Source organism: Gossypium hirsutum, chromosome D07 (assembly GCF_007990345.1).
Source record: "Gossypium hirsutum isolate 1008001.06 chromosome D07, Gossypium_hirsutum_v2.1, whole genome shotgun sequence".
NCBI classification, from domain to species: Eukaryota; Viridiplantae; Streptophyta; class Magnoliopsida; order Malvales; family Malvaceae; genus Gossypium; species Gossypium hirsutum.
In genome coordinates, this window is record NC_053443.1 from 2,101,147 (window position 1) to 2,115,428 (window position 14,282).

The 14,282-nt window shown below is 33.1% G+C and overlaps 2 protein-coding genes across 2 annotated transcripts; one reads left to right on the forward strand and one right to left on the reverse strand.

The window, feature by feature from the left end:
* Positions 1 to 1,422: 1,422 nt before the first annotated feature.
* On the forward strand, positions 1,423 to 5,652 carry LOC121219236 (uncharacterized). Its single transcript, XM_041097029.1, has 7 exons — positions 1,423 to 1,720; positions 1,818 to 1,857; positions 1,941 to 2,011; positions 3,017 to 3,114; positions 4,272 to 4,339; positions 5,128 to 5,238; positions 5,351 to 5,652. Exons 1-7 carry the CDS (start codon positions 1,549 to 1,551, stop codon positions 5,487 to 5,489), a joined length of 699 nt encoding a protein of 232 aa, XP_040952963.1. The 5' UTR covers positions 1,423 to 1,548; the 3' UTR covers positions 5,490 to 5,652.
* A 619-nt stretch (positions 5,653 to 6,271) lies between these two features.
* On the reverse strand, positions 6,272 to 12,780 carry LOC121219235 (F-box/LRR-repeat protein 15). Its single transcript, XM_041097028.1, has 17 exons — positions 11,926 to 12,780; positions 11,617 to 11,839; positions 11,387 to 11,519; positions 10,968 to 11,067; positions 10,680 to 10,877; positions 10,327 to 10,597; positions 10,134 to 10,232; positions 9,945 to 10,033; positions 9,695 to 9,794; positions 9,440 to 9,610; positions 8,988 to 9,140; positions 8,700 to 8,860; positions 8,425 to 8,623; positions 7,183 to 7,637; positions 7,032 to 7,095; positions 6,730 to 6,816; positions 6,272 to 6,614 (listed from the first exon to the last, which is right to left on the reverse strand). Exons 1-17 carry the CDS (start codon positions 12,357 to 12,359, stop codon positions 6,534 to 6,536), a joined length of 3,018 nt encoding a protein of 1,005 aa, XP_040952962.1. The 5' UTR covers positions 12,360 to 12,780; the 3' UTR covers positions 6,272 to 6,533.
* Between the last annotated feature and the right edge of the window lie 1,502 nt (positions 12,781 to 14,282).

The window sequence follows — 14,282 nt, forward strand, 5'->3', positions numbered from 1 at the left end:
TAGTTTGATTCAGGTCGGATTTAAATAGAGATTTTTATGTCTTAATTTAAATAATAAAATAATTTTAAATTTAAATTAATTATAAAAATACTAATAATATAAAAATATATTTTAATATTTTATTAAATTTTAATAGTAAATCAAATTTTTAGGCTGAGCAAGCTGGCTCGAAAAACGGGTCTAGGTTGAAAATGTTCTAGAATCAAGCTGCAACTCGGCTCGGCCCATATACAACTCTATTACCCATAAGTATTGGATCTAATGATTAAACACATTGTACTCCTAGAGAGAACACAAGTTTGACTCTGAACATGATATTATTGGAAGAAGTAATCATGAACCTTGAAAAAAAAATCTTTATGGACCGTAAAACAAATACCTTAATTATAAAAAATAAAAATCAAACTAATTTGTTATTCAACCATATAAATTGAGAGGAAAAAAAAGGAGAGAACTTATCAGGAACAATTTTTTAAGAATCGATAAAATCAATTTTGTTATGAATATTTTATTATTAAGTAGATGTCCATTAAGATCAAGATAAATTTAATGTACTTTAGGACTCTAATATTAATTAAAGGTAGAGTTTTATTTCATTTATATATCTTATGTCTATTAATATAGATTTTGGAGAAGCATTGTAAATATCTCTATTCATCAATAAAAATATGTACTTTTTTTGCTCTCTTATTTCTTGTTCTTTTACTTTATTATTTATGTCATAATATGTTATCAGTGCGACGCTTTTTTCCACACATTCCGTCATTATTTTTAACGCTTTCTTTATTTTCCCAATAAAAGGTGTATCTATATCTAGTATGTTTTCCCAATTCTTTATAGATTTTACTATTTGTAATAGTGTGCTTGTGATAATAACCAAAGTGATTACGATGATGCTAACTATCTTTATTTTTAGTTTTTTAAAAGTTTTTCAACGCTGCTCTAAAATAAAAAAAACCATACAAACAATTTTCTCTAACGCTATCATAACTTACAATTATGACTTCGTCAGTATTTGAATCAAACCCGAGGTAAGATCGGAATCAAAGGCTTAAAAAGGTTAAAATATGTTATACGTTTTTGGAATTTAGTCACCCACTTTTCAGATATCAAAATTCAGGTCTAATTTGTTAATGCTGCTATTTTTTTTTGTTGAATTAGTTGTGTGACATTTTTGAAATTAAGAAAAAAAATATTTACTTGGTAGCTATATAGCTAAAAAATAGTGCTGTAATAAACCTCAATTTAATAAAATAATTTTAATAGTATTAAATAGTTGGACCTGAATTTTAAAATTTAAAAAATAAAGGATTAAATTCCTAAAAATAAAAGTATAGAGAATAAATTTTAAATTTAATAAGAGTTCAGGGACTTAAATCATATTTTAACGTTTAAAAACTAGTGGCACCCATTTTTTTAAAAATTATTAAAAAACCTTGAAGTTAAGATTGTGATTTATGAATAACTTTTAAATATACATATATAAACTAACGGATAAGATTTTTTTTTTTGTGTCACTGTTTTTTTTTTCTCCGGACAAATCCACCGATGTTGTTGTGTCGGACCGGCCACAATTGGCGGCTACCCTTTCCTTCCCTTTCCTCCTCCAAACCTAAGCAATTCTCCATCAGGTCCGCCGTGTCACCACCGGAATGGCGGGAGAGCCGGCGGTCGGTTTCTCTATCTCTGTTTCTATCTCACTTGCTCCTTGCACCTAAACGTACGTTTCGTTGTTTTTCTTTTCTTTCATTGATGCATCTATCACTTTAAAAAGACTTAATTTCAAAGCTAAAATCATAGTTTATTTTCCAATGCAGATGCGATTGCAGGTAATTTCTTGGATAAATACGTGAAAAAGTAATCACTTACATCCTTTTGAATTTGTATTTTATACTCTGGGTTTTATTTATTTAATAATCAAATGATATGCAATTTAACAGGAAAAAGCTGGATCCGCTTGAGGTTTATGTGCCTGCTGTTATATTGACTCAATTACAAATTAAAGACCTAGGTAAGTCTTGAATTATGGTTTGATCCTTGATTTTTTGAAACGGGAATTTTCCATAATTAAACCTCATTCTTGCTCTACTTTACTTTATTCTTTTGCTGGATGAATGATTTTGTTTCTTGTTTCGAGTTTGAGATGAAGAACATAAGTAGAGGAGAGTTTGGTTCGATTAGAAGATTGAAAAATCGACTCAACCAATCGTCCTCATTAACCAAGCTAACTTAACATTGTCAGTTTGATCAATTAAGTAGATTATAACGATAACCAACCGGCTTAATCTATATAATCACCTATAAAATCGAATTCACCATCATAACCAACTTGCACACAGGTGAAGCAAGAAATTCACTCTAGGGGCCAAAATTTAATTATAATTTCTTGAAAGGGTCAAAATATAATTTTCCATTGGTTAAAATATGCCATAAGATTCCCTATACTCCTCAAAAATTTGAAATTTAGTCCCTCTACTTTTCAGATTTCAAAATTCAAGTTCAACGGTTAATAGTGTTAAAAGTATTTTGTTAAATTCAGATTCATTACATCATTTTTTTAGTTACATGGCTACCAAGCCAGTATTTTTTATTTCAAAATGTCATGCTAACAAATTTAACAAAAAAAAAACATTGTTAACGGTTGAATTTTGAAATCTGAAAAGTAGAGGGACTAAATTTCAAATTTTCAAAGCGTATAGAGACTTATGGCATATTTTAAAGATTAAACTATCATTTTTATTTTTATTTTTGAAGAGCTAGAATCAAATTATAAATATTTAGGGGACCAAGACCTGTTCTCGCCCCTAATACAGTTAAGTTGATTTGAACTAACGTTGCTCGGTCCTATTTTATTTTTAATGATGACCTATGTTTATCCTACAAAATGAATTCCCATTCCATTTATTATAAACCCCTTCCTTTTTCATTTTAAAATTCTTGAATATGTTGTGGTTTCATCAAATGAAGATTGAAGAATATTGTGAAACTTAGATTTATAATCATCTAACCATTGCAGAGAAAACGTTAGAAGTTGGTGATAAACCAGAATATGCAACCTGCAGATCCCTGCTACGTTCTGGTCCGGCTGCATCTCTTCGTGTAAATATACGAGCTGTAAGTCAAGTTGTTCAATCTTTTCTCGTTTCTTTGTTACATTAATTGTTGGCACATTCGAGAATTCGTTCCTACTCCTAACCGCATTCGTGTTTCGAAAAAGAAAAAGGATTTTTGCATTTTCTGAAACTATCAACTTGCTAAGGAAATTCTGTTCACCAGGGAATGGTGTATGACGGATGGGTTATGCTTGTTGGTAAACCATCTGCAGTTGCACTTCCATTCTATTTAGTTTATAGCAGCTATATCTATAACTTTCGAGGGTATTTTTTATACTTTTATATAAAATCCACACAATAGGTGAACATGAAGGGATTTGAACCCCAGACATCGTGATCTCTCTTCTTTCAACCTTACCATTTCAACCAAATTTAATCTAGTATATACATAGAAAAAAATTTCCTCAAGCAGATTTAAAATGATTTTTTTTTAGATTTCCAAATGGTAAAAGTATTATAGAGGTCCTTACTACAAGTCAGATTGCATTTTACCCCCTCTACTCAAAAAATCGGCAAACTAGTCCTTGTGCATTGGACCAAAGATCAAATTAATCATTCCTATTAAAAATTGCATATATTTGTACTGTTACAAATCGGTGTGTTTGACGAAATAGCTGACGTACAAGGACCAAATTTTTATAGTAGAAATGGATGGAAATTTTAACAGAATGACTAGTTTACTCTTTGATCTAACATATAAGGACTAATCTACCCATTTTTTAATAGAGGGGGCAAAATGCAACCTGACTCCTACTATATGAGCCTCTATAGTACTTTTACTATTTTCAAATATATCGTGTTATCATCTTAGCCTTGCCTGTGAATTTTTGCTTTCCACTGCCAATAAGGCCTTATGTCAAGGTTGAGCTCCTAAGAAACCTCAATGTCTAACATTCGAGTCCCATCACGTGTAAATATCACCTGTGAATCCTCTGCCAGGTTTATTTTGAGTTTAAGTCTCAATGTGTTAGCACTGTCTGAATATATTTCGGTTTTCAGTCTGATTGTGCTTTTTATTGATTTGTTTCTAGTTATATTTGAACATGAATTATTTGTGACTGTACTTGCAGTTATAACTCCTTCAATCTCCTTCAATATATATATATGCATATAACTCTGGAGTTGCTGAAGTATTGGGAATTTTGTTTGGAAGTTCAGGTGGCACAATATGCTTCTGATGCTGGAAATGGTGAAAACGCTTTCAAAGACGTGGATCAATGTCTCAGGTACTCTATTTAAGCAATGGATGAAAGTTTAAAACAATTGTGTTCAATTTATAAGATGCAAAGGCCATTTTGTTTAAGTAGATCAATTACAGGGTTCACTCACTGGCTGGACATTTGGGGATATTAAGTGCTTTGTTATGTCATAATTTGGCATAGGAAAAAATCATAACTAAACCAGATTTAATAAATTACCCTTACAAGTTTGGTCAAAATGTGATGCCAATCCTTGTTCTTTGGCAAAGTTTAAAATTTAGTTCATATAGTTGAAAAGTTAAAATTTATCCTATTACTTTTTTTATTTAAAAATTATAGTCCAACTATTGACATTGTTGGTATTTTCTGTCAAAATTTACTTACCATCAGATAGTCCATAATGATTTGTTTTTTAAGTTTATATGATTACATGAGTGTGTGTATGAAAAATTTTGACAAAACATACAAACAGTGTCAATTATTTGACTAGGACTATAATCTTTAAATAGAAAAAAAGGAAGATTTCATTTTTAACTTTTTGAAGTACAGGAGCAAAATCTCAGACAAGGACAAATAACATATTTTGACCTACAAGTATTTGATTTAAAAAAAACAAATTGATGCAATTGAGCTTTAGCTTAGTTGGTATTATTGTTGTTGCAACATACAAGAGGATGTGGGTAAGAATGCACTTAAGCGCATATTATCTTCTGATTTACAGATTTGTGGTGTTATTTGTAGAAGTACAAATGGTATAAAAAAAAAAAAGAAGAGCAAACTTATGAGTGCATTGTAACCTACTGTTATTGATTTAGAGCATTGGAGGAACTAGATTCCTTGTTTCTACATGCATCAAGAAATGAACCAGATGCTTCAGTAAAAGCCATGAAAGCAAAGATTGGTACTGCCCTCAATGCCCTCGACAGGTATTATTGCTTTACACTTTCCATATATGTATATATATCATTGTTGTCATGCATGGAACATGTAGATTAGGAGAGCAAAATTCATGTCCTTATAAGCTATTTCCGTTGGCAGCCTGCTTCAAACTGTTCCATCCGATGTATTAAATCAAGGCAAGGAAATTGCTGATGCTTATAGAGCCCCTGATGATGAAGAAATGAAGCAACCTGAGGAGTTAGACCCGGATCTGAAGCAATTGGAATCAATTCTATAATATCAACCCATCCCATAGGGGGGTTCACTTACTGTAATGCTAAAATAATTTTGTTATATTAATGAAGTCTTCTGAATTTATATGATGATATTGGATCAACAGACATGTAATTATATTAGATGATTAAAATATTAATAAGAAAGCATGTAAAACTAAGGATGAATCCAATGCCTCCCCAAATAAAATATTGAAATTATACTTTTGACCCCTTTTAACATAAGATTTCTAGCTTTAACTCTCACCCATTTATATTTTTATCTCGGCCCAACAAAATATTATTGACTTTGCCTTGATAAAATTAATTCATATAAGTATCCCAATTTGTCAATTTTTTTTATCTTTGAAGATCATATTTGATGCTTTTTTAAGTACTAGACTTAAATTAAAATACTCTACCACCAACAACCAATAACATAGTTATTTGGTATCCAAATTTTATTTATTTTTTACTGTTGAAATACTTTAGCACCAACTAATAACATAGTGACACATAACATAATGACACAACCTCATTTTGACATGTAAAAAAAATTTAAAAAGAAATTCAAAATTTATAAACAAAAATTACATGTCAAAATATAAAACTGCTGTCACCATACTATTAGTCATCAATGTCATATTAACATAATTTAACAGCGTTAGTAAAATACCTATTAAGTCCAAAAAAGTCCTTTTTTAAGAATTTCTCACATATACAAGTTAATTATGTGCTCTGCACTATAATTATCTTACTATAAACACTAATATCTCCAGAATAGTAATTGAATCTTAACCCAAAGAAAAAGGAAAACCAATATAGTGAATATAGAAATATTGGTAATAATTTATTACACTGTTACACAAGGACGCAAGTAGGTCAAGTACCTATATGTATATTTTTTTATATTTATATAAAATATTCAAAACAAACGGAGGAAAGGATGCTGACCATTTACATACAAACAGAGCCCTACCATAACAAAAATACCAAGCTGTTGCTGCCATTAATTGGAGGCAAATATCCACATCCCAAGTGAAATAAAAATTCTTTTTATCAGATTCTCATCATGCAGATGACAAGCTACTAAATATACGCTTCAAACTCGGACAAACTGCACGTAACCTCCCCATATTCATCGAGCAAATCTATCAGACACAAGAAAAATTCGTGAATATGATTTAAGCAAAGCAAGGTATAAGAAGTGAATACAGATGGGAGCAAAAATGGAGGGGGAACAAAAAGGAAAAAGAATGCTCTCACCTTTGGACAAAAGCGAACATCCAAAGTCTCCAGCATGCTACAATGTGATATAGCAGTTTCAACGGTTTCTTCCTCTATGTTGCAAGACTTCAAAACACCGATACACAAAATAAAACAGCACCATATGAGAAGCTTATCATTGTGACGAAATAAACAAATATAACAAAGAGACCTCACAAAAACCTTCAAAAAAAATATAATCATCTGCAAATTTGTACTAATGATAGAAAACCAACAGAGCAAAGAGGCAAAAAGGACCTAAAAGTTAAACCTCTATGGTTTTATAGACCGAGAATGCATACCTGAAGAGACAGACTGGTCAGTCTAGGACACCCAAGCTTCAAAATTTCCAAAGAGCAACAATTGCTGATTTATGAAAGAGGCAGAAAAATTGAGAAGAGTACCAGATAAAACAAAAACAGATAATAACCATGAAAGGAGTTGTATCAATACCTTAGGTAAAGAAAGGACAGACTGTAACAAGCAAGGTCAACTTCCTTTAAATTGACTGACAAAGAAAGATTTAGGGATGATAAGTGGAAACAACGTGCAGCTGGTGGGATGAGCACCTTCCTGATATTTGGACAACCTACGCAATTGAGGTTCTGCAGTAAACGATTTGGTTGCTCAATTGACTCATTCACGTTCTCAAAAGGAAACATGCTAGATCCGTTAAGTGATTCAAATCCACCACCAGTAGAACCCCAATTTAGGTCATGCATATTTATGCATCCATTCAAGCTCACATGGGTAAGATGCGTGCAATAAGCAAGAAGCTCCTCTATGGCAGACTGGCACAGGGTACCATATGACAAGTCCAAATCCCGGAGTTCTTGTAAAGCACCTTCCTTGTAAAGGGGCTCCAATGATGAGTCTGCCAGATACTTGCATGCTTGTAATTTTAACACCTACAATAAAGGAAAAGTGAGCCAAAGAACATAGCAGTAAATCATGAAAACACTGGAAGCTTGATTGAGACAATTTACAAGAATCTGAAAATTTTCTTAAACTTGCTCGCATCTTTTTTTTTCCGGCAAAGTTGAAACAAGCTTTACTAGTAGAAAAAGAAGCAACACAATGCGTGTTATGGGAGAAAACTCTCCTCCTAAGTAAATATAATGGCATTAGAATTTAGATCAAAATACAAAATCACTAAGAGCACAAACCAACATGACACACATATTGTGGTGGGGGTGATAATAGTTCACAGTTCAAATCGGTTTGGAAAAAGATTGCAGTTGCCTTGTAGTATTCTGGTTCTTAAAAAAAGAACCGAATTCCAATTATTTGGATCAGTTTGGTTCATCGGTTTTTAAAATCTTTCTAAAAAATTCCTATATACTTTTGAAGTTATTTTCACTAATTTATGTATAAAATATTTATTTTTATATTATACAAAAACTATAAAAAATAAAAATTATAAATAAAATAAAATAAAATAATATTTATTTTTATATTATACAAAAACCATAAAAAAGTAAAAATAAAAATTATAAATAAAATAAAATAAAATAATATTTATTTTTATACTATAAAAATCAAATTTAATAAAACCGAACCAAACACTATGATACAAATAGTTTTTTCAGTTTTTTTTTCCCAACCCTATATTGTGGAGTACAATGAACTTAACATGAATAAACCAATGTGTTGTACGGTTAATCAATGTTTATATAACAAGGATTTTAAAGTTACCTTGAGCTGCAAACAAGACTCAAAAACTGGCTGCAAATTCGTCAAAAAGGTGTAAGACAAATCAAGTGTCGTTAAATTTGGAAGCCAGCGCAAAGAGAAAAGACCATCAGAACCAATAGATGGGCAAGACATCAATATTAGTGACTCAATAAGAGGGCAGGAAGCAGTGGTTGCAGATAAGCAATCATCCTTGAGTTGGCTGCATATAAAGTTAAATAGAAGCGTCAGCCATGGGTCAAACCAAAGAATCATAAGGATGCACAATTGCAACAAACCTGCAAAAGGATGCATCAAGAGATGTCAATAGAGGACAATTTATTGATGCTTCAGATAATACACCACATCCTTTCAACTCAAGAGACACCATACATGGAGCATCAATTCTGAGCGTGTTCAATTTGGGGCATATTCCAAGATTAAGTGACCGAAGAGCAGCCTAAAAGGAGCAAAATGAATCAGCTTTTAAATTTTCATAACAGCATGGAATTATGCGAATCAAATAGTCGATAATACATAAGCAAATTAATATCAGCAGAAGTGTGCTACAGTCACTCTAAACTTACAGGACAAAATGATCCTTCTTCGAGATGATCACACCCATCTAAGCAGATTTTCTCAAGACAAGGACATGCAAGATCTAGAGTAGTAATAGCACGACACCCAACCAGAGAAAGACTGACTAAAGATGTACTGGACAACTGCACTGCTGTCAAGCTCTGGGCGACAAGGAAACAAGAAATATTTGTCAGAAAGCACAACAAAACAACATGCAACAATGCAGGACCAAGGAGCTATATTTATTTAGTAGCAACAAAAGGTAGGTACGCAATTGATGCAGACCAGAATTAAGACAGATAAATCTATGGTCCCATTTGAAGTTATCAATCAGCTGATAAAGCTAATCTCATAGATCTCTATCACCCAATCCTCGAATGTCCTATATAAAAGGGCTTTCTACATACACATGCATAACTGAGACAATGGTTTAGCATACAGAAAAAGCCTATTCACAAACCTCGCAGTTATCCAGAACCAATGATTTTAGCATAGGGCAACCACCCCCATCACTAAATACATTAAATATGGAATTTGTCAAAGATGCACAATCTGTAAGGTCAACTTCTTGCAAACATTGACATTGCAGTGCCAACATCGTCAAATTCTCCTGCTTCTGCAATGCTAGTTTCTGCATTTTAATAAATCAACAGCACAAAATTTTTTATCAGCAACCAAGACAGCAACAACAGACCAAATCATCAAAAAAACATACTTGAAGTGAATTTGAACTGATGCTAATGCGATGGAGAGCAGTGCAATTGGACACCATTACAGATGATAGCATGGAACATTGTACATTCAAGTCAGCAAATCTGCATGGGCAAAATTATAAATCATTATAAACCCCAAAAAGAGAAGAGGCACAAAAAAAAAAGCAAATAATCCATCCAAAAGCAAGAGTCGAGGAGATCCTTTCGGGTTTGGCAAGAAAAAGGGGGGAATAAAATGAAATAACAGTATACTTTCGACAGTGAACCAATCGAATTTTCTGCAAACGAGGAAGATCCAGTGACACTGACGTTAACATGTGGCAATTATCAAGCTCCAACTCCTGCAACAGGCAACAGAATCAGCATGTTCAGCTAAAGTTTTTAGCAAGACCTCAAATATCCAGGTAATAGCAATCTATACAAGGGAAAAAAAACTCAAACCTCCAACATATAACTATGAGCTATTGCTGCCATTGAGGCTGATGTGATACCCTCGCAGTTGTCAAGCTTAAGAACTGTTAACATTGGCAGTCTTACAGACTTCAACAAAGAAAAAAGTAAATGCATCAAAATACACCTTAACCAAAAGAGTAGACCTCATTAGAACTAAATTAATCATTGGCAAGAAACCAACCTCGAGTGATATGTTAGGACAATAGGAAGAATTCAATACATGGAGATTAGCGCAACTGTGAGCTATCTCACGCAATGTTTCATCACTAACACAAGAACAATTTGACATGTCTAAAGATTCTAACTGGGGGCAAGAAGTCACTGCCGAACGAATAGCTGCATCTGTAAGTTTGTGGCATGCGCTTATGTCAAGCAGATTTAAAAGAGGGCAATTCAGGGCCACCTGTGCCATATTACTACGTTTCAAAGACAATCTTTTTAGTTGTGGGCACCTGCAAAAGTTTCAGACTTTAGCATAAGGATAAGCACATTGACGCTAAAACAAAAGTTAATATTCAAATGAAGCTTTTGAACCTGATAGATATTCGCATCACACGGCATTTTGTTACTTTCAGATCACACAGTCGATCATGGTTAATAGGTATTTCTTGAACACCATTGCCAAGAATAGCATCATTCACATCCAAACTCCGTAACATACTACACTCTACCAACGCATGGAAAAAAACATCTCCTAGTTGCCCTCTTCCCAATGTTAAAGCCTCGATATTTCTACCATCCAGAACACTCACATGAATAACAGCAAGCTCAACATATTCATTTGGTTAGAAGAATAAAATAAATATGATGAGAAAATATTACCGTAAAGATGAGACAGCTCTCATAACAAGCAGGTGCATATTAGGAGTGCCACTGAGATTCACTTCAGTAGCATTTGGATACCGTTGACACATGTCCTCAACTGAGAAACAAAATGCAAAGTTATAGCAGTTATGAATCCAACTATATTACTAACAATGGACAATTGCCTTACAAAAATGATTACATGCATGTATCTTCTTGCCTAGGAACCAGCATTGTAGAAGGCAATCTCAACATATATAAAGATAAAAGGACTGCTTCTATATAGTTGCATGCTTGCTTAATTCTTTTCATTAACATCCTAAGCCATTTAGACTATCTTTCTCATTATGACAGCTAATTTCTATTATCTTTTTGGAGTTCTCTTTTTCAACCAAATGAAGAACTACGCAAAGATATTAAGCAAATACAGGACTCACATTGTTCAAGAGATATATTCCTGTTTTCAAAATTCAAACACCTCCAGAAATCCTCATGAGCACTAGCTGCTCGCCACTGCCTACAAACCATAGCAGCATGACAAAGATTACAATGGTCCAAGAATGAGAACACCTGAAAAAAGGAAAACAAAAGACAAGGTTCAACACAGTGGAACAATGTGAAAAATTATAGCAACTAGAAAAGAAACGAAATAGTTCAAGCTATCTACCATATGCAATAAATCATCAGTCAGATCCATTCGTATTTCGAAATCTTCCGCCCTCAAACCACCCTCATGTTTCTCATCTATCCCACCATTTCCATCAAAAGGATGCCCATCGCTCCCATCATTCAAAATGAAATTATGATCAAATAACCCATTATTAGATGAATTCGAAGAGCCTTGGCTAATGTTATAATCTCTCCCTGTCGAAGGGCAAGACGTGTTCTCACTGCAGTCAAAACGTTGCAGAATAAGTATGACAAAAGAATTCTAGAATTTATTTATTAAATTTGTGTAGCTTTCAAGTTGACTCACTGAAAACCGGAGTACACTTTGGCTCGCTTATGGTACGAATCGTGGTTGTCACAATCTTCAACGGCAGTAGAAGCGGAGGCGCTAGTCTCACCTTCGGAAACACGCGAGCACCAGTTCAAAGGGCGCCACGTAGCATCGTCCCAGCTCCCATCGCATCTCATGGTGGAGACCATTTCTTCAAACAACAACGACCTTTCTTCCCCTTGTCTTCGCATGTCTAGGGTTAAGGAAAATTGAGCCGCCGCGGCGGCGGAGACAGGGGCTTCTTCCTCTTCCCCTTCTTCTCGTTCCTCGCGCTCGTCGTCGTCGTCGCCATTCACGATATTCCCCTCAAAACCGTCGACATTTGCTAAAAAACCTTCCTTCATGTTTCCTCCCGGTCGATTACCTTCCTCTTCGTCGTCGATAAACCATAGGCAGCACCAAATCCTCATACACCCGGAGGTCAAAAACCAAACCCCTCACCAAAACAACAAGAAAAAAATATATATATGAAAACCTAGCTCACGATCCTCCACATTCCATCCCCCCCAAGAACACGAAAAAAATAACCCTAAATTTTAAAGAAAACAAAAGAAAAGCTCCGGCCTTTGAGGAACCCTAAGGGGGAAAAATCGGCTTGAAACTTCAATCTTTTTCATCAATTGAAAGAACAATCGATCGATACATACAAATAAACAAATATATCGAGAGAAATTGAAAGTTTTAGAGGTAGAGAGGGAGGGACATGACCGGATCTGATCGGATCTTAAGAGCTCATAGTTGTTAAAGAAAGGAACTTTTTTTTTTTTGAGCGAAGCTTGAAAAAATAAAAATAAAAATAGACCGGCGCTGATGGGTTGAAAATAATCCGAGGGAATTCGTGCTTTTATTGAGGGAAGGAAAAAAATCACTACTTTTTTCATTTTCTTTGTTTCTTTCTTTCATTTTCTTTTGGCTAAAATCTATAAAAGGTCCTTGTATTAAATGTTTTTATTGGATTTAATGTCTCTATTATTTTTTTTTTGAAATATTTTTCCTGTTCATTACATCAAATAAATTGAAATGGATTTTTTTATAAACATATCACAGTTTAAGAAAATTATTTAGCTAAATTAATTGAATAAATTTAATATTAAAACTGAAAATAAAAATAGAAGTATTAAATTATAATAGAGGGACTAAATCTACTAAAATATATCATACAGGGACTTTTTATCAATTTGACATTTCTTTTCCCTCTTTTCTGGTAGGGCAGCCTTTCTTTCCGTTACGTGTTAAACGACACCGTTCGACAAACTTTATTAGAAAAAACACATGATGGTTAGAGATCATTGTAAAATCCGAAAAAGAAAAAATTTACAGAGAAAATATGTATTACTGAATGAATTATGTGTAATTATTATATAAAATAAATAAATTTTAATAATTTATACTTGATATAATGATGGTATTTTTTAAAATTATATTTTGTGAGATAAAAAATGGAGGCTTTAATAGTAAAACTATCGTTGAATTATAGTCCGGTTCTCAAATTGGTCTTTTTCTTTTTGTCGTAATTAGTCCCTAAGGTTTCATTCTTTATGTGTTTTGGCCCCTGAACTGCAACTCCTTTAGAAGAATCTATGTGGCACTTTGTCCAAATGAAATCGTGAATTCTTGTTCTTCTGCCTGTCACCCTCTCCCCAGCAACCCAAATGAGGTTCTTATAGCTGAATGATATATTGCAAGCAATTCATGGGGAGATGCTGACAAGCAAGAGAAGTTTAGTAAGACTTTTGCAATAGAGTCTTTGTTGTATAAGTTAAACAGTGCAGCCAATTGACTCTTAACTCAATTGACATCGGCATTATTATTAATGTAGGAGGATGTGGGTTCGAGTGCGCTGAAGCGCGTTATCTCTCATATTTATGGTGAGATGAGGAAGGAAAAGAAAAAGAAAAGGTCCTTATGAGAAGGAAGAGAGGAAGAAGAAGAAGAAAATTAAAAATTATATTAAATTTAACTAAAAAAATTCATGTGTTGCGATTTTATTGTCCTGATGTGTTACAATGATTATTTTTAACAAAATTAGAAGTTAGGGACCAAAACACGTGACGAAAGAAAACATTACGGATTACTTATGACAAAAGAAAGGTAAGGGCCAATAAGAGAATCGAGGTTTAATTCACGAGTCAATTTTAACGTTAAAGTAAAAAATTTACCATATATGTATTATTTTTAGTATAATGGTAATTTAATCTTTAATGTTTACGCATTTATCATTTTGGTCCTAATTCTTATTTTTATCACTTTCCGAAAAACTTGATGAAATGTATTTTTTTCACTAATATATAGGTTATTCATAAATTCTTTAATAAAATATTTGTTTTTCCATC

Excerpts from the sequence above, each read along its gene's own strand:
- LOC121219236 (XM_041097029.1), top strand. The coding sequence starts at position 1,549 with ATGTTGTTGTGTCGGACCGGCCACAATTGGCGGCTACCCTTTCCTTCC. Across the intron at positions 1,721-1,817 it reads CTTGCTCCTTGCACCTAAAC|ATGCGATTGCAGGTAATTTC; the intron begins GTACGTTTCGTT and ends TTTCCAATGCAG. Across the intron at positions 5,239-5,350 it reads GCCCTCAATGCCCTCGACAG|CCTGCTTCAAACTGTTCCAT; the intron begins GTATTATTGCTT and ends TTCCGTTGGCAG.
- LOC121219235 (XM_041097028.1), bottom strand. The coding sequence starts at position 12,359 with ATGAGGATTTGGTGCTGCCTATGGTTTATCGACGACGAAGAGGAAGGT. Across the intron at positions 10,598-10,679 it reads GTGATGCGAATATCTATCAG|GTGCCCACAACTAAAAAGAT; the intron begins GTTCAAAAGCTT and ends AAACTTTTGCAG. Across the intron at positions 8,624-8,699 it reads CTTGATGCATCCTTTTGCAG|CCAACTCAAGGATGATTGCT; the intron begins GTTTGTTGCAAT and ends CTTTATATGCAG.